The sequence below is a fragment of the Prunus avium genome, chromosome 1, assembly GCF_965620075.1.
Source record: "Prunus avium chromosome 1, drPruAviu1.hap1.1, whole genome shotgun sequence".
Lineage (NCBI taxonomy): Eukaryota > Viridiplantae > Streptophyta > Magnoliopsida > Rosales > Rosaceae > Prunus > Prunus avium.
In genome coordinates, this window is record NC_142284.1 from 12,390,769 (window position 1) to 12,409,160 (window position 18,392).

An 18,392-nucleotide genomic window follows, 5' to 3' on the forward strand; every position below is an offset into this window, starting at 1 on the left:
CATAAATAAATAAATAAATAAATAAATAAATAAGTTTGATGCTGAAGAATGTAAGCCATCTTCACTATAAAATCTTTTTTTGTTTGTTTTGTTTTATGTTCATGGACTCTGATGAAAAAATTCATTTTCCAGCTCTCGCAATGTAAGTCATCTTCAGCTATACAGTACCAGGAGTTCAAATAATGGTTTTAGTACAGATTTAATTCACATTTAATTTACAGCAAAAACAGATGGAAGTGGTGAAACTGACGTGTGCAAAGCTTAAATTGTCAAGGGAGTTTAGTGGACATTGCGACTGATTAAGCCTTCGAATATAGCATATAGATCCTTGTTATCTGGGCCAAATATCTCACCAGCCTTCTGCAGAGTCTCCTGAAATTTTGCAAGTTTACAGATAACAAGTAAGTAGCAAACCAAATCATCGACACCGAGGGAGAGAGGGAGGGAGGAAGGAAGGGAACACATACCTCCTTTGTTTGCTTGTGGCCATTTAGTTCCTTAACATTAGCCAGAAATGCACCAAACTGCTCGTAAGACAAACGACTCCTGAGGGCAACAAAGAGAAAAAGAAAAAAAATGGGACAGTGGGAATTTTAGTCCTTAAGAATTGCTAGAACTCATCAATTTGCTCATAATACAAATGATTTCTGATGCCAATAAGAGGGAAAACAAAATAACCAGACGACAAACTTTCTTATTCAACTAGCCGGGAAATTAACTTTTAACTTGGACGCAGGCAATAATCGGATTTTCTATATATGGTTCTTTCCATCAGACCCAGATTCCAAACTCAATAAGTGTCTTTACCTGACTTGGCGGAAAAATTCTTTCCCGTCCACCCGAGTTCTTCCTAAAACAATTCAAGAGAGAATTAAGAACATTAGAAGAATACACATCGAATAACAGAAGAGCAGTTCTCAATAACGGCAGTTTCTACTTTCTAAGTGAAATGTGATTAAACATTTTTTACAAAGGGTTTCTCGAGCTAACCATATTCAGAGCTGTGATGGCTTGAAGGCACAGAAGATCTGTCATCAAACATGCCTCTTGAGGTGGTGAATGACATGGAGTGCCGCTTAGGGGACACAGGTTTCGATGTTCTTGTTGGGGATGTGGATGCAGAATAGACTGGAGGAGAACCAGGAGGAGTGAGCTTAGGTGTGCTAGTTTGGGATGCCAACAGGAGGCCCGGTGATATGCGAGGTCTTTCGGCTGCCATTGCAATGATAAGAAGCAACAAATACAACAATGTTAAAAACTGGCATGCCAAGTTGAAGGTTTTACACTGCATTCTCTAGCTTAACAATTCACACTTATGACTATAGAAGCTTCCTCACTATATGGCATACATGGAAGCATTTTCTATGACTAAGATTTGTATTCGAATCATACCTTCAGTGTCACGATCCTCCGAAAATATGCTTCCTGTTTCAGAGTGCTGGCTACGGATTGAAGATGCCCTCGAAGGCGGCAATGTGGCAAATGGGACATCACCTTCTGAAACTACTATCACATTATGATTTTACTTTGTGTTGGCATTTAAGTGAGAAACCAAAACATAGAGCATATGCAGTTGGTCGAAAAGAAAATCAAAACCATATGCTAAAGGGTAAGATAGTAAGATGAGGTCACATTCAACAAGTAACAAACTAAAAAATTCTACTGTCATTACTTTTAATGAGAAATGTTCGGGAGATTTTTATTCATAATCTCTATTAGCCGTCTTGATTTATAGTCTAACAATATAACATGTCACGCCGTAGTACAAAAATTAATTAATCTACTTATGAAAATTGAAAATTATAAAATAAAATAAGCTTAGCAAACCTCCAACTTCAGCTTGTGGTTTAGAAGATAAGTTCTCTTGGGTTTGTATCTTAGGCTTAGCAACAGCCTCCGAAGCTCCGGTCTGTTCCAATCCAATGTGTGCCACAAATTCAATCCAAGTTATCAAATTAATTAACAACAAGAGTGTAATCCATGTCTCAGAGAATCAGCCTCGCAAAACAAAATTACTCACAGAATTTTCGTCCTCCTCTTCAAGTGATCGCATAAGCGTCTTTCTGAACACCTCCAACTGCGCACATTAGCAACCGAACTAAGCTTAGCCAAAACGACACCGTTTCAGCTTCCCCAACGTGAATTTCAAAATTCAGTTACCTTTGAGACATCTCTGTTCAGCTTCCTCACAGTGTTGGAGAGCAACGCCTTCTCTTTCACCAAGCCCTCCTGCAATTCCAGAACCAAGTCAATCAGTCAACGAATTGATTAAAATTGAACCGGGATGAGATTCATGGGCCGGGTCGGACCTTCTCCTGCTCGGCGAGGACGAGTTTATCGGCGGTCTCGGAGAGCGAGGCGTCGAGGGACTCAACCTGCGCCTGGAGCTCGGCGATGAGCTGGTCCTTCTCGGCGAGCATGGCGCGCAGAGCGTACGACTCTGATTCCAGGGCAGAGACACGTGTCGAGAGCGCAACGGACGTGATTTTGCGGGCCACATCGAGCTGCTCGAAAGGATCCGACGGCAGTACTTGCAACACTTCCTCGGGAAGATCGAAGTTCGAACCACCCGATTCCTTCGCAAGCATTTCTCACCTTTCTCTCTCTTGCTCTTCCTTGTTGTTTTTTTTTTTTTTTACCCTTTTTTTGTATTTAATTTTTTTCAAGTTTTTTGTTTTTTATACTCTACGGCATATAACCAAAATACAATTTTTTTTCCTCTTTTTATCGTTGGTATATTTTCTGATTGGAAGGAAACATGTGGCTTGTGATTGGATAGGATTTTGATAAAAAAAAAAGACAAACAACAGCAAAATCTGGATAAGACCTAGTGGTTTTGGGCCTAATGGTAAAAACCCATTTTTGAAACAAGTAATGGGCCTTTGTGAGGCAAAGCTAAGCGTCGTCGTTTTATGTGGTGGTGATGGAAGGAAAAGGGAACAGGTGGATGAGAATTGTGATTGATTTACCGGCCACGGCCAACCAAATTCAGATGATTCTTGTGGTCTGGTGCAATTTGGCCATACTTTGTGGGCTTCCTCATATTTGGTCCATCGCCTTGTATAAAGGGGTTGGTGACATTTAAAATATATTGTTAGATATGTTGAGTTACTCGAGTATAAATGCTCTTGTTCGCAAGGTGATAAAACAACGACTCGCCATTAATTATAGAATCATAAAAGTGTTAATCGGGTAAGATCAAGACAGAGTACAATTCCACCCTTAAGAAAGGGTTTGTTATATCTAATATATTGAACAATTTTCCAATTTATTGAGTTTAACGTTGTTATATTCGTTCAACACAAGACATTATAGTTAGTTCAGTTTAATTGATCATTTAATGTCTAGTATCAAACCCTCAAACAAGGTCAAAAGGACTGCGAATCCTTGAAAATAAAAGAAAAAAACAAAGAAACGGTTGGTGCTTTAATAGGAAGATAGAAAGCAGACAATGACCATACACTTTTTTTTTTTTTTTGGTCTGAACCACGAGGTGGTCCTGGATGGGCCTCAATTATGGGTGATACCTTTAAGCCTTAACCACAACTCAAACTAATCCCCGCTCACACCGGGTCGGCCCGTAAGGGATAAAGTGTTGGCCAAAGTGGTGACTCCATACGAGAGCAGAAATCGAACCCCTGACCTCTCTTAAGGAATGAGAGTGCCGAACCACTCACACCAACCACCTTGGTTTGGCTAGCCATTTTTGACTGCAACGTGTTCCTTCCTACCGACCTTCACAAGACTCTCACAGAAGCCACAAAATAATCATGGTTGTGACGAAATGTTATAAAATTCAAAGTCATGAAGCGAGTCACAGGTCACTACTGAAAGTGACCAGAGAAGAGAAATAATAAATTGAGTTAACCCAAGGGAGGGGACATGCATATAATTGGCTCAATCAAGTTAGGTCAACTGTTCAACTCCCATGGTGGAAGCAAGACCAAGACTCAAAAGCAGTTCCATTTCTAAGGTGTGACCAAAACATCTCTGAATGAAAAGCAATGAATATGATTTTCATTTTCATTTTGGGAAGATGTTTCCACTACAATTTCCCAAATGGTATGCTATTACTAAAATAAAAATTATGGTCTTTATTATAGTTTTATTTGAATAACAAACGGTGTAAAATTATTTGAGAGCTTTGCTTTGAGCAAATTAATTTATAATCAAATATATTGATACACAAGTTTTGTTTAATATATTTATACAATACTCACTCATGAGTTAAACTTCTCTAGCTCCAAAAGTGAGATACATTGTTACGCCATCTTGATCTAAAATGTGCTCCCTAACCTGAAAATAACCACTAACAATATCCACACAAGCTTTAAGTTTTTCAACGAGCACGGCCTAATTTGCAAAGCAATGCAGGTTCATACCTTAGCAGAAATGTGTTGAGTCTCCCCATTAAAAAGCATAAGTAATTGATAAAGATTTATCAGATTAAATAACATGTATGTGTGTAATACATCTTTATCAAAACCTATTCGAATGCATTCTAATGTTTCCAAAACATAAATACCCATTATGTATGTTTGAATTCTACAATCTACACAACTATTAATATGTAGAAAAGAAAATGTCACATAATTGTCTGGTACAAATCCATTTCGTTTTCAGTAAATATCTATTTAGTTTCCTCCAACATCTTATATAAGTAATTAGTATGTGCTAAATATTTTCAAATGCTTAAAACTTCTTATGCATGTATGGTTCATTATCATTGTAAAACAGACAGGTTCATTCCAAGTTAAAGCTAAAAGAAACGAGATTTGTGCTCATAACACAGCATGAAAAATAGCTGTTTATCTCATACATATTCAAATATTCCTATGTCATTTCTTTGGAATGAGCCCGCCACCCTTCTTTTGTTTGGTTACATAAGAAGTTTTAACACATCTTATGTGCGGGGTCATACATAATTTCTCCATGATGTTCAACTATTTGTTTAATCTTTAATACCTAATACCTACTATGATTATGTGCAACAGATTTTCTAATTTGAAGATTAGGTGTTTTAATTTTATTGGCTTCTATGTTCCTTGGTATTTTTCCTACTAATTGCTAATTCGTGTTTCATGGTGCCCTATGTGGATAAAACTGTCCTTGACAACAAAATCTGGTGAGACTTCTCTCGACATTCAGAATGATGACTATACATAAGCTATACATATTGATGTTAGTCCATGGGGAAGCCAATTAGGCCCCGTTTGGTTCATGGGAAAGGTGACTTGGGGATGGGAAATCAATTGTTTTCCTATGTTTGGAAAGTCCTGCATGGAAATCATTGCCTTGCACATGGGAAAGTAGGGGGGAAAGTGAAACCCTTTTCCCCCCCTTGGGTTTTGTGTTTCTCCTCATGGGAAAGTTTGAGAAAATGAGCCAACATTAAATACACATTTTTCATGACCATAATGTCCCCATTAACAATTTAGAATTACAATATAGCATTAAATGCATTCTTTTTTTATTTGATTTCTTATAGGTATAATTGAAAAATTAAACAAGCTTTGTTTTACATTTCTACCCAAACCAAACATGTGAAAGGAAATAAAGTGGTATTTCTTGATTACTTTACCAGGATTACCAAACATGGAAAAGGAATCCTTATTTCTCATCCCTTGGGAAATGACATGGGAGGTGATTACCCCTCAAATCCATTCCGTGAACCAAACGGAGGCTACAAATAATGATTTAGCATATGTTTCATCCATGGTGATCATTGATCCTGAATGTAAAATACTATGAATTTATCCGTATTTCATTAACCATTCAAATAATTTAACCTGTTAGAATATGACACGTCAAATCTATTTAAAATTATTTTATCTTTATAAAGCAATATTGGAGAAGGGAGAGATTCGAACACTGAACCTTGTGTGCATATAGGTAAGTGTTCTTAACCAATTAAGCTACAAACCCCTTACATAAAGAAACTTTAATTTGCACTCCCATGGAGAAGCAACATGACCAAGACATCCAAAGCAGTTCCATCTCTAAACTGAATGAAAGCAATGAACACATGGACGTGTAAAATCTTCCATGATTCTTCAGGTAACCTTTAGCTTTATGAAACAAAACAAAACAAAAAACTTTAGCTCTAGTTTATGTATGATTTTCATTTTTCGAAATTACTAAAATGAAAAGATTATAGTTTTATTTCAATAACAATCAGTCTAAAATAATAATTTTATTTGAAAGAATATATATAAATAAGAAAAAAAGAGTATACATGTTGGAGACATTGGACAAGATGGCATGATTGCTCCCTTGCAATTCACTTCTTTATGAAAAGAATATTTAAATTTTGACCCCACAATTAAAAGCTTCCCTTCTTTTTCTTTTTCCTCTTCTTTTCTTTTAGTGGATAATTATTATACCAGAAAAATCAATTGCTCAAACACAGCAATTGGCAGGGGAAAAAGAAAAAGGCACAAAAAGCAAACAGTAATTAAAGTCATGGATAAAAGCTTGATGGGATGGTAAAGTTTATGAGATATTATTGCAGGTAGGAGGAGAGATAATGGTGTATTTTGTTGGCAGGCACTGAAACTAAGAATCATTCAAATCTCACCTCAAGATTTCCTAATTATTCTTTATTATCTTAACACAGGGTTTTATACTAATTAAACATAAGCTGATTACATGTCTCATTTGGAGTAGAATCCTTGACTGAATCAATACATAATAATATTATAAAATAAAATAAAAAATATTTTTACATTTTTTTATTATAAAGAAAACAAAATCTGATGCAGATTCTTTAATGATTTATCACTTTAAAAAAGAAAGAGTGCCTTTTTTTAAGTTGCTGATTAAAATAGATAAATGCCATGTTAGTGGGGTTTAAAATAATCATGGGGGTGGCAAAGGGAATTGTTGTTTACAATGTTCTAGAATAAATAAATAATTAAAAAAACAAATAATTATCATAATACCATGAACAATGGCATGTGGAGCATTCTAATTATTATTCAGTACAGAGTACAAACTCTGATTTTTGAGCATTTGCTTTGCAAAATTCCTTAATTTTTTTTATTGTATTTGGGGTGGGGGGACAATTTTGATTCTTTATCAGTCTCTCAACTACCAAAATGTGAGGAGTTTTTAGTTAAGGAAATATAATATAATTAATTTCTCCATGACACAATTAGAACTAAAAAAACTCTACAAAATGTAGCAAAAACAAATGTTATTTTCTTCAAGGATTATGCACTATATAAGTTTAGGGTGCTGCAATTTGCACCACATTTATTGACCATCTCTCTAACACAGATAGTCCCGCATATATTGGTGGAGTCCACTTATATTAGAGAGATGGTCAATAAAAGTGGTACAAGTAATTATTTATAAGTTTATTGAGATAATTTAAAACACCTTCAATCAACCTCGTGATTTACACCTTAATTGATTAGTGAGAGAAGGTTGCTAGCATTCCCCTTTAATGTATTCTCACAAGTTAACTTATGACATGAGGAGCATGGTTGGAAAATTAAGAGGTTCGTTAAAGCAATTAAGGTGTAAATCACGAGGTTGATGAAAAGGGATTATACAAGGGACAAAGATATGTTTTGCTCTCTATGCTTAAAACAAAATTCGAAGGATCAAAATCTCAAGAGATTAAAGGTCACATTTCACATCTTAATCATATATGGTTAATATTCTAACAATGTTGTAATACTAGATGAGGTGATACTGATATATATATATATATATAAATAGTTTACTTTTATTATGTCACCATTCTTCCTATTCATGTTTATCATCAATAATTATTTATTGTTTTGTGTTTCTCTATAATCTTTGCTTATTTTGTAAGGTTATTCAACTTGGAAGCTTCGCTTAGTCATGTTCATTGTCATCTTAGTTGAACCAAAATTTGGGACCAACAACGATGTTATAACTTATATTTTCATATAAAACAATAGGTGTTTTTAAAACCACATTCCTTTTGCTTTTCCTTTCCATAATACACCCTTGAATTATATTAAAAAATCAAAAGTTTCCGTCTACAACTTTTTTTGGTTGCCAAAGTTAGAAATGAATGAGGGTTCTTCGCACACACACAAAGTAAAGGAGTTATAAAAATTCGAAGAACATAAAATTACTAGTTTACAAGTCGACGCCCTTTTTCATTATGCTAAATACCACAAGGAAAATGCATGTGCGGGATATAATTTTGGTCAACAAAAGCTAACATGCCTCTTCAATCTTCAATTTTCATTACACCTTCCTTCCTAGCTCATGCCTGGAAAACAAGAAAGAAATGATAATCAAAGTCTTTGAATGATTACACCTTTAAAAAAAAAAAATCATCCAACTAACCCAAACTCAAATAAAATACGTAACTAATCACAAGACCTAAACAATTTTATAAACAAAATTAACGAATAATAACAATAATAATGCCAAACATCCCCAAGCGTCCAAAGCAAGACATTTTTAAAATCAGACATTAACATTTCGCTTTTATGACACTCACAAGGCCACCACAGAAAAAAATATCGGTCCACCCACCTTAAACCATGACGCCGTTACGGATAACGGAAACCAGACAAGGGAACCTAACGACTCTGTTAAAACAGACATCGGCTGGGTCCCACTTAGGGGTGGGCCGAAAGACCCAGTCAGCTTTTCAGCCGAATGGCTTTGAAAGTTGAAAACGTGGCGGCCTCACGCGTCGAGTGGGGAAGGTGGGTAGGACCTTTCGCTCGCTCGTTATCTTCGTCTTTGCTTGTATATAAACAACCCCTCCATTTCTCACAACACCCACGAAACACAAGAAACGGATTTGGAGAGAGGAAATTTCCAACAGAGCGGAAAACACAAAAAAATACAACCTCCTTCTTCTCCCCCCATGTGAGGTAGAAGAAGAGGCCAAAAAGAAAAAAAACAAAAAAAAATACTAGCGTTTTTCTCTTTCGTTTTTTCAATTTTTAGGGGATTTTGATTTTTGATTTTTAGTTATTATGGGGACTGAGATATTGAGGCCTCAGGATTGTCTGATCGAACGGATCAGAGTCCCTCCGGCGTCGTTTGTGCGCCGGAAGAGTTACTATGGAAACCCCGTACCTAACCAGAATTACGTTTCTAACCCTAGACCTAGAAAACCGGTGGTGCGCTCTGACCCGAGGAGGATCCACGTGCAGCCGGCGGTGGTCTCCAAGAGATCCAGCTCCGAAGACCTTCGCGGCTTCAAGATGGAGAAAGTCACGATCTTGAGGCGCGGTGAGTCGCTGGATTCGAAGACGAAAGGAAATAACGGTGGATTGGTCGTGACAGGGACCGAGAGGTTGGGACCCGACCCAGAAATGGTGCCGAAGCAGGTGCGGATCGTGGATCTGAGGCCTCCGGTGGAGGGAAAGACCGACATGTACGCCGGATCGGCGTTCGCGGTGTCGCCGGAGCCGAGTGCGCTCCCGCTGCCGTCGTTTTCGAAGAAGAAGCAGGTATCGAAGGTCGTCGATGGTGACTTGGCAACTCGAGACCTGAGGCGGTTGCTCCGGTTGGATTGAGAAAGAGAAGATCCGGATCTGAGGACCCGATCCGAGGACCCGAATAAGGCCCCGACTGGATCCGGATCCGAAAACGGTTCTGTCCTTTGTCTTCCCAGTTTTCGAGGTAGGATCTGTCCGTGATTTTTTTAAACGGCGGTGGATCTTGAAATCTGGAAAAAGACGGGGGCGAATTAGTAATTTACCTAAAGTTTAGCACTTGCTTGGTGTAGCTAATCTTATCAGCTTGTTATGGGAAATATTGTGGGGTTATTAATGAAGAATTATGGGGTATATCGGTAAATTTAAAAGTTAGGAAGGGGTGGAAAAGGGGAGATGGAAGAAGAAAAGAAGTGGGAAATGGGGGTTTGATTTTGTTATATATTTGGGAATTGGGATGGTTTGGTTATTTAGTGAGTTTGATGTGATTTGTGGGTTGGGCTGTAAAATGTTGAATGTTTTTCTGCTGTGTTGGGAATTTGTTCAGTGGGGTTTATGTATAATGTATTGTAAAGAAAGATAAAATTTGGGCAGAAGAAGAATTCTTAATTTTAAACTTGTGTTTTTCTATTTTTCTGTATTTTTTTGGCTCTGCAAGTACTTTGAGTTCCTCTCGAAACAGATCAGAAACCCAAAATCCCAAACATAAAGATCATATTTTAAAGAAGACAAGGGAGATCATTAGAGCAAAGTCACAGATTTCCATTGAGTAGGGACTTTTTTTCTTGGGTTTTTTATAGTCTAAGTTACTCTAAATTAATCCAATTTACGAAGAGAGAACCGAACTTGAACTTGGGTCTTAGGGATGGACTCGGACTCGGACTCACTGCTCTGGTCGATTGGTCTAATCCACATCTGCCGTGCAATGGACTCTTGAATAAAATAGATTGAATTGTATAAGCAAGCATCCTCTCTTGTTTTTGAAGTGTACGTATGTGAAAAGAAGGAAACCTGGCGGCCATGTGAGCCACATCTCCCAAATATCAGAATCTGAAGTCAAAGTCCACGTCCATTGCCCAGGCAAACTTTTCCAGGAGGGATTTGTTGAATATCTGTGCCAATAGAAAATGGTCAAGCATAGAGCATACACCAGCTCATACAAACCAAACCAATTAGAAAATCTTTTAACGAAACCCTACCTTCTCAAGTGGAACTTCATGTCGCTTGCACCATGCAACAGTGATTCTGGGGTCAAGATAGTTGGTTTTGGACGTTCCTAATGCCACTGTTTTCAGATCCTCTTTGGTTCTCATATCCGCTTCCATTTTTTCCATTTTTTCTGTCGTTTTAGCTATCTTCTTCTCCAACCTGTGTCAATCAAAAAATCACCATGAAAGGCCATATCCAGACATGATGAGAAGTAAGCAGACAAATGAAGTAAACTTACGCTTCCGGGGTCAAGTTTCTCTTTCGCTTCCCATCGGCATCTTCCAGAGGAGGCTTTCCCTTTCTGGCCCTGTCCAAATCTGTTTTCAGCTCTTTAAGGGTGCCCTACAACCCCGAAAAGAGAATGAGTTCCAGAGCAAGAAATAGGCATGCATTTCAAATACCATGAGTTTATAAACCTACTCAGATTAGGTGATTACCTGAAGGCCACCAATCTTCTCCATTAACTTAGACATCTGTGCACCATGAGACTTTGAGACAGTACGTTGATGATTACAAATGATGGCAACCTGCAACGAATGCCGAAAATCGTAGATTGCACTGAGTCAAAAGGAGCATTACTATAAACTTAGTACAAATTCGCAAGGGATTGACTGCTATACCTCTTTGTTTGCGTGCTGATAAACAACAAGTTTTTCCGAAACATCTCCTTCTTTGGTTTCCTTGTTCAACTGCCGTCAGGCCAAGAAAAAAAAATAAGGAAAAAAAATCATCATAAAAGGAAATTGAAACAGGGAGAGGGGCAGGAGATAACTTACTATGTTATCCAATGTGATCGATGCATTGTAGGTACGGAAAACTTTGGCTGTAAGGCCAGGCATCAGTTCTTTCAGATGAGCATTCAATTTACTGGTATCCAACTTGTCAAACAGATCATCATTGCCACGCTTCCCTGAAGCGAATAGAAAAAAGAACAAAGTCGAACACATTCATAGGCTTCAATTACCAGAAAAAGAAGGAAGGAAGCCACCAACTCACCAGCCTGGAACTCTATGATTGCTTTGTAAACAGGAACCTCAACTTCAACAGTATTTTCATATCTGATTGAATCTTTACCAAGGAAGTTGAACTGAGATTATAAACAACAGAGTTGACTGGTTATTTACTGGTGATAAATACGTTGGCAGACTACCTGCAATGACTTTAAACATTTTCTATAACAGCAGCAAGGCATTACCTCCAAGGAGTTAGGGGCGATTGCTTTTACATTCTCTACTTTTAAAGTGCAGCAACCAACAGTATCAGCTTCATCATCCTCCTGCAGATCAATAAAAAACAATCATAAACAGTCCTGTCCACTTCTTTGTGGACAAATGGTTTGAAACTTTGAATTGCATGCTTGCTCTACCTTCTCATTGCCCGCCCTGAGAGCAAGTTTATCGATGAGATAGGTAGCAACTGCTATCTGCCGCTTTGCGCCGTCTTTGTTAATAAAATCCCTAGTGTATGCAGCTCTGATGTTTCCTATGTAGTCCTGCACTCAAAATAGCAGGGTTTTCATCAATATGATGGCAAGCATCTTCTATGTTATCCGAAAAAACTACTATCTTCAAAAGTTTAAGGGCATGTTCCCATCTAAAACACCTTTAGCATCCTTGCTTTCTCATATTTCTCCTTGTCACTTTGCCCCTTCAAGGAACTACTAGGTGACAGAAACACGTATTTGAATAACTTTTGGTTGATTGGATCGTTCCAGAAGGCTAACCATGTAACCATATTGTCATGCCTTACTTCTTTCCAGCTGCATAGATCAAATGCATTGATTTAAACTCCAAATCAGTTAATGAAAAGCAAAAACTATCATAACTTTGGAAGTAAATGAGTTCTGTTGTTTTAACAAAACCTTTCACCAGGGATGGGACATTCTGGAATCGGGGCATCCTTTCCTATATTGATCGTAACATCGCTTGGATGAATCCGCCTTTTTAGCTTTCCCAACTGATACCATATATAACAAGAATTAACGGCAGCATATGCAAAGAAAACTCAGAATCAGTGTAAACACTTCAACAGATAGCCACCACCTATCAAACTATCTCATCATCGACAAAACTGAAATCTGTATCACAGAGAGAAAAAAAAAAGTTATCAAACAACCTTTGGATGCTCCCCACGGCCTCGGAATAATCCAGGTGGTTCAACTCTGAAGTTTCCGACCTGTATTAAGATTGAAACCAGAAATCACTAGGCAAACTACTCATTTAATGATAAAATGCAAAGAACAGAGCTAAGCTACTATTATTCTACAACATATTAATTGACATAGCAGATCTGCCATATCCACAATCAGGAAAGCACCATAAGTTTTGTAGATATATTGCAGATGGGCTAACTAGATTGCAGACTAGGTTACAGGGGAAAAAGCAATCAAAAAGCTAGAGATAACCTTCTCTTTTACACCATCAACAATAGCCCACATATACTTCTCCTCTTGTTTCAGTTTCTCTTCCTGCAAGGCCTTCTTGTCCTGCATCAACACATACTCCTTAAGAATTTTGCAACAACAAGGGGGTATAAGGAAAACCAAAGAATTCGAGTTAGCTACCAACTTACTTCCTTAGTCAGCTGTTTCTTTTTCTCCTTTTCATTCTGATACCAGTCATATATTGGGGTAAAATCACAAGCATCCAGTTTCTGAATTACATGCCTCTTCCCAAGCAACTTTTGCCAATCATTCCAGAAATTGTTTCTGAATGTTTTTTTCTGCACATATTCTGTGTCCTTCATCACGGCATACATCGTCGCAACCTGCAGTTATAAACTTAAATCATCAAGAAATTAGAACATACAACAAAGCAATAAATATATAGATCATTGAGAGAGTGAGACAGGGACCTCCTCTTGTTCAGGAGTCAAGTTGACTGGCTTCCCATTGTAAAGCATCTTTACATCATGAGGCTTGTATGGAGGTGGGAAAATGACACCATTGTGAACCAAAGTAGTCCATTTTTCCTGCCCATCATTAGAGCTTGGTGCCATGTTTGTCGATTTAGAGTACTTCGAAAACTCGGAAGCTTTTTTGCCCTTCTTGATAATTTTCTTGATTGAAGATGAACCCACTTTTGTTACCTTTTTTTGCTTTGTTAATGCCACAGATGATTTATTATCTGACCTGACTTTCTTAGCTCGATCGGCAATTGTAATGAAGTCATCATCCTCCTCTTCCTTTGCTTCTTTTTTGGCTGACACCTGCTTGTTCTTTGCAGAAGTAGAAGAATCCGAAACTTTTGGCCTTTTAACTGAAGACTGCTCAGAGACATTGGCCTCATCTAGAGGCCTCTTACCAGAGACCAGAGAAGAAGTTTTCTTCTGAGGTTTCGGCTTCAGTCGAAGCCTTGATGATAAAGGTTTGTCATCCTCTTCCGAATCAATAGAATTCTTACTTTCTTCTTCAACAGTGGCAAGCTTAATCTGTTCTGATAGCTGTTCTGACTGACCCTCTAATGAAGCTGATGCTTTCGAATTGGATACTGGTGAGGTCCTGGCAGATGAAGTTGAAGCTTCTGGGCTTGATAATGGAGATTTTACTGGTGATAATTTGGTTGATGGAACCATCTTACCCTTTTGCAACACTTGAGTTTGGACCTTGACCTTGTGTATTTAGATGCATGCAATCCTTGTTGTCTTCTCAATAAGTTTTCCTTATAATTTGATATATATATAGAAAGAGAGAGCTGCGTAGATAATGAGATCAGATAAATGTTGCACAGAATGTAACCCTAAATTTCCAAACACCATAATCGTAAGAGAATCAGAGAGGATATCATAAGCAGATAATGGCATGCACAGAGATCAAACCCTAATGGGGCAAAATCAAAAGAAAAGAGTCTCTTAAGGAAGGCGTACTTGTTCGTCAAGGAATAAATTGAACTTGCAGCTTCTGATCTCTGAAGTGTAGCGCAAATATGAAAGTAGGGTGTGAATATTGGACAAGGATAAAAGACAGCATTGAACAATTTATCAAATTAAAACCGTTACTTAAAACACACATACAACAACAGGAAACATAAATTACACGTTCTCCTACTTTGTCGAAAAAAAAGGGGAAAAAAAAATATGGTTTCCTATTTTTAAGGGAGACCTATGTTTACGTTTAAAAAAAAAAAAAAAAAAGGTAAAGTAGGAAACTCAAATAGAAATTGATCAATATATGTAATTATGGAAAATATTCAGAAGGAAAAGAATGAAAACACCTGAAGGTCGCAAAACTCCAAAACCCTAGCAATTGCTCCCCACAATGTCACGTTCAAAAGCCAAAAAGAAGTCCAAAAATTGATGTGAAAAAGAACTTAAATACCTCCTAAAACCCAGCTGCCCAATCATAAGGAAACTAAGTTAAAATAAAATAATACTAGGATATAAAGTCCAAATTGGATTAGGAGAATCTGCCCACAATCTGTCCAGCCACGTTTCGGCCTCAAATCTCCTCCAAATCCGGCCCAAGATAGCTTGTTTTAAAGATAAAAACGTTCTGAACACTTCTCCAGAAGGCCATGAACCCATCTGAGGTCATCTTGGACTCCAAAAACGCAATAAAAGCCCAAAACGTCACTATTCTAGCACCGCGCAGTGCACCTTTATTTATTGCCAGAAAATAACCGCTAGGTAGAAAAATCTGAAATTTTGATACGATCAAGCTAAGTGACTCACGAACGTCCTCCAACTAGAATTACTCCAAAATTCGTTCATTTGATTATGTTTTGCTCCAGAGGAAGTCAAAAGTCCTATATTTGAAATATAATTCAAAGTATCAAAATTCTTCCAAAATATTAACCAAAATATACTAAGAATGGGGTTAAATATATAATATAAAATATACCCATCAAAATACCCCCAAACTTAGCTTTTTGCTTGTCTTCAAGCAAAACAAATCTAGAAAATAAAAACAAAACTAACGAACTAAAAACTTTAAATAAAACCTAGCTAAATAAAATTTCCATTCAAGTTGCAATCCATAGAAAATGTTAAAAACCAAAACGTCTTTTCAAAAGTTCCAACCAATCCCACTATAGAGTCTAAGTCATTTAGAGTCAATTAGAAAAGAATTCATAAACTTCCTTCGGTGTAAAGTGAACCATCATAATTAAGGAGACTTGACTAAAACCCTTACCTCTCATCCCTTTTATTCATACGTCACATACTTATAGAATCATTCTCCTTTTTGTTTTTTTTGTTTTTGTTTTTGTTTTAGTAACGGTAGTGGTCATGCAATGTCGGTTCCCTTAAGCTTTCAATTCAACCCGTTTAGCGAGCTTTAGGTCAATGTCTCCCAAACCACTAGGGCTCTAGGGCACTAGGTGTAGAACACCCCTAAGGACTTATTAACTCGAGCTGAAAAGAGCTACGAAACCAACTAACCACCATGTCCCATGCCAAAACTCTACCGTTTGTCTCGAGAATCACTGCTGATTAGGCAAGATTGGCCCGGTTAATAGGCAAAGCCTCGGGTGAGACAATTATTACTTTATAACACATACTATCTTCATTTTATATAGAACAAAAATTAAAACACACTTAGACAAAAAGTAAGTATTTCAATCTCACTCCCTACAAACCATGTTGGTGTGATGTGCAAATTTCAAAGTATAATTCATGAATTAGTGTCTAAGCAACGATAAATAAAAAAGACTCTACTGTGGGATTAATCTTCACCATGTCCATTTGTTCTAACGTTTAAAATAATATATGGATATTAACTTAAAAACGAAAATTTTAAACAAGACTAAAAAAATTAAGAATCTAAAATTTACTTTCCCACCCTCAAACTTAAATCACACATTGTCCTCAAGGTGTGGAAAATAAACAGAAGAAACATGAACAGGAACAAAAACGACTAAATCCTAGAAAATGGAGAACAAATATCAAAGATAAAGAAAATATCCTAAGAAAATCAATTAGGAAAGAAAACGAGAAAAATAATAAAATAAAATAAAAGAAAAAGAAACAAAAAACTAACACACCAGAGATGCAAGGGGGAAATGAACACTTTTGGGATTCGAAAGAGGGACCTAGGCTATGAACAGAAGGCCACGAACCCATCTGAGGTAATCTTGGGCTCCAAAAACGCAATAAAAGCCCAAAACGTCACTATTCTAGCACCACGTACTGCTCCTTTATTTTATTGCTAGAAAATAACCACTTGGTAGAAAAATTTGAAATTTTGATAAGATCGAGCTAAGTGACTCACGAACGTCCTCCAACTAGAATTACTCCAAAATTCGTTCATTTGATTATGTTTTGCTCCAGAGGAAGTCAAAAGTCCTATATTTGAAATATAATTCAAAGTATCAAAATTCTTCCAAAATATTAACCAAAATATACTAAGAATGGGGTTAAATATATAATATAAAATCACAGGGCCCAAGTCCAGGGAGGTGCTTCCAGCAGGTCAAGCTTGCCAGGGCAAGCTGTGGGACTAACGCAACCGGGCCAGCCTGTAGGCCAAACCAGCTTGACCTCTAGCATGAGTTTGCTGACATCAGCAACAAAAAAAAATCTAAAAAAATACTAAAATTTTCAAAAAAAATTTCAAAAATAAATATTTAGTCATATTCTTCCTTTCCCACACCAAAACTCTATACAAATTCCTTTCCTCATATTTCATGTGAATATTGGTTGCCATGGCAATGGGTGAAAACACCACAACCTTTTGCAATGGCCGCAACTATTCATGTGAATAGTAACAACCATTGCCTTACCCTTTACCATGGCAAATGGGTGGAAGTGCTCTAAGGTGCCACGAGAGCTAGATCATCTGAAAAATAAAGGTGAAAGATAATAATAGTAACTAACTGACAACAATTAGAGCAAGCTAGGATCGGGCCATAAAGCCTAGGCAACGGTTTTTAGGTTGGGCCTATGTTTACAAACCTACTTGTCAAATAAAAATTCTATTATTTCAAATTCATCTACAATATAAGCCAAAGAGTCACAAATGGTCCGTGCGATTTGAGGGAATTGTAACTTTAGGTATTGCGGTTTGAATTTTGTTGATTTTACTCATGTAGTTTACTTTCATTACCGGTTTAAGTCAAATATTCCATTTCCGCCAATTTTTATAACTTGGGTGACTTGTAGCCCATGCAACCAACTCCCGCATCATGCATCAACAGACCTAACATGTGAATTTTCAATGTGCAACCACGCATTAAGCTCATCACATGAATGTCATATTAGAATTAGAGCATGCAACCCCCAAAATTAATTGACCATCAATAAAAAGGGCTCAATATATTGTTATGTAAGGCTTAGAATTCTAGATATGAGATTCTCTGCTCTCAAAACAAAGGATACACATGGCCCAAATTAGTCTAAGTAGCTTAAGTAGCTCATCTGATTAGTCTAAGTAACATCACTTGATAATAATTGAGAGAAATATGCCCAATTTATCAACTCCCTTATGGGCCTAAAGTCCATGCAAGCAAAAAAGTTGGTAATTTTAACCGAATTTAATTTTGGCTTCCTGCTTACTCCAAAACCCATAAGTTTGCATTTTGCAAGTCCAACAACAACATTGGTCGAGCATTACTTCATGCACTGCCCAAAAAGGAAAAAATATATGAAATTAAATCATCACCAAGATTAGTAAAGCTCTAACACAAGAAGGAGAGAAACTTACTTATGTGCCGGTACTTCTAGTCAATCACATATGATCATTTATATTAACTTTATCACATGTCAGTGTATGATTGGTTGATTAGATTAGAATACGATCACACAGTGGTATCC

The 18,392-nt window shown here is 37.1% G+C and overlaps 3 protein-coding genes across 5 annotated transcripts; 1 reads left to right on the plus strand and 2 right to left on the minus strand.

Annotated features, from left to right (window-relative positions):
- Positions 1–107: 107 nt before the first annotated feature.
- LOC110745066 (PH-response transcription factor) lies at positions 108–2,673 on the minus strand. Of its 3 annotated transcripts, none has more exons than XM_021945138.2 (9): positions 2,310–2,673; positions 2,161–2,229; positions 2,021–2,077; positions 1,828–1,909; positions 1,393–1,497; positions 991–1,212; positions 808–850; positions 468–546; positions 108–372 (listed from the first exon to the last, which is right to left on the minus strand). In XM_021945138.2, the coding sequence occupies exons 1-9, from the start codon at positions 2,586–2,588 to the stop codon at positions 280–282; spliced, it is 1,029 nt and encodes a 342-aa protein (XP_021800830.1). In that variant the 5' UTR covers positions 2,589–2,673; the 3' UTR covers positions 108–279. The 3 variants fall into 3 exon arrangements, with proteins under 3 accessions (XP_021800830.1, XP_021800827.1, XP_021800828.1); XM_021945135.2 differs by having other exon boundaries at positions 1,393–1,506; XM_021945136.2 differs by having other exon boundaries at positions 1,393–1,503; positions 2,310–2,671.
- Positions 2,674–8,759: 6,086 nt separating this feature from the next.
- LOC110745058 (uncharacterized) lies at positions 8,760–10,053 on the plus strand. The gene has a single exon (XM_021945124.2). The coding sequence runs from the start codon at positions 8,973–8,975 to the stop codon at positions 9,516–9,518; it is 546 nt and encodes a 181-aa protein (XP_021800816.1). The 5' UTR covers positions 8,760–8,972; the 3' UTR covers positions 9,519–10,053.
- A 427-nt stretch (positions 10,054–10,480) lies between these two features.
- Positions 10,481–14,402, minus strand: LOC110745062 (DNA topoisomerase 1 beta-like). Its single transcript, XM_021945132.2, has 16 exons — positions 14,373–14,402; positions 13,500–14,255; positions 13,218–13,412; positions 13,051–13,131; positions 12,762–12,821; positions 12,508–12,602; positions 12,249–12,405; positions 12,013–12,138; positions 11,842–11,922; positions 11,643–11,733; positions 11,423–11,556; positions 11,267–11,335; positions 11,084–11,173; positions 10,885–10,988; positions 10,637–10,805; positions 10,481–10,549 (listed from the first exon to the last, which is right to left on the minus strand). The coding sequence occupies exons 1-16, from the start codon at positions 14,400–14,402 to the stop codon at positions 10,481–10,483; spliced, it is 2,307 nt and encodes a 768-aa protein (XP_021800824.2).
- Between the last annotated feature and the right edge of the window lie 3,990 nt (positions 14,403–18,392).

Coding starts and splice junctions, on each gene's coding strand:
- LOC110745066 (XM_021945135.2), bottom strand. CDS start 2,588: ATGCTTGCGAAGGAATCGGGTGGTTCGAACTTCGATCTTCCCGAGGAA. Junction 1,213..1,392: donor GGAGGATCGTGACACTGAAG/GTATGATTCGAA, acceptor TTGCAATGGCAG/CCGAAAGACCTCGCATATCA. Junction 547..807: donor GAATTTTTCCGCCAAGTCAG/GTAAAGACACTT, acceptor TGTTGCCCTCAG/GAGTCGTTTGTCTTACGAGC.
- LOC110745058 (XM_021945124.2), top strand. CDS start 8,973: ATGGGGACTGAGATATTGAGGCCTCAGGATTGTCTGATCGAACGGATC.
- LOC110745062 (XM_021945132.2), bottom strand. CDS start 14,402: ATGGTGTTTGGAAATTTAGGGTTACATTCT. Junction 11,923..12,012: donor TCAGGGCGGGCAATGAGAAG/GTAGAGCAAGCA, acceptor ATTGATCTGCAG/GAGGATGATGAAGCTGATAC. Junction 11,174..11,266: donor ATCAGCACGCAAACAAAGAG/GTATAGCAGTCA, acceptor CATTCGTTGCAG/GTTGCCATCATTTGTAATCA.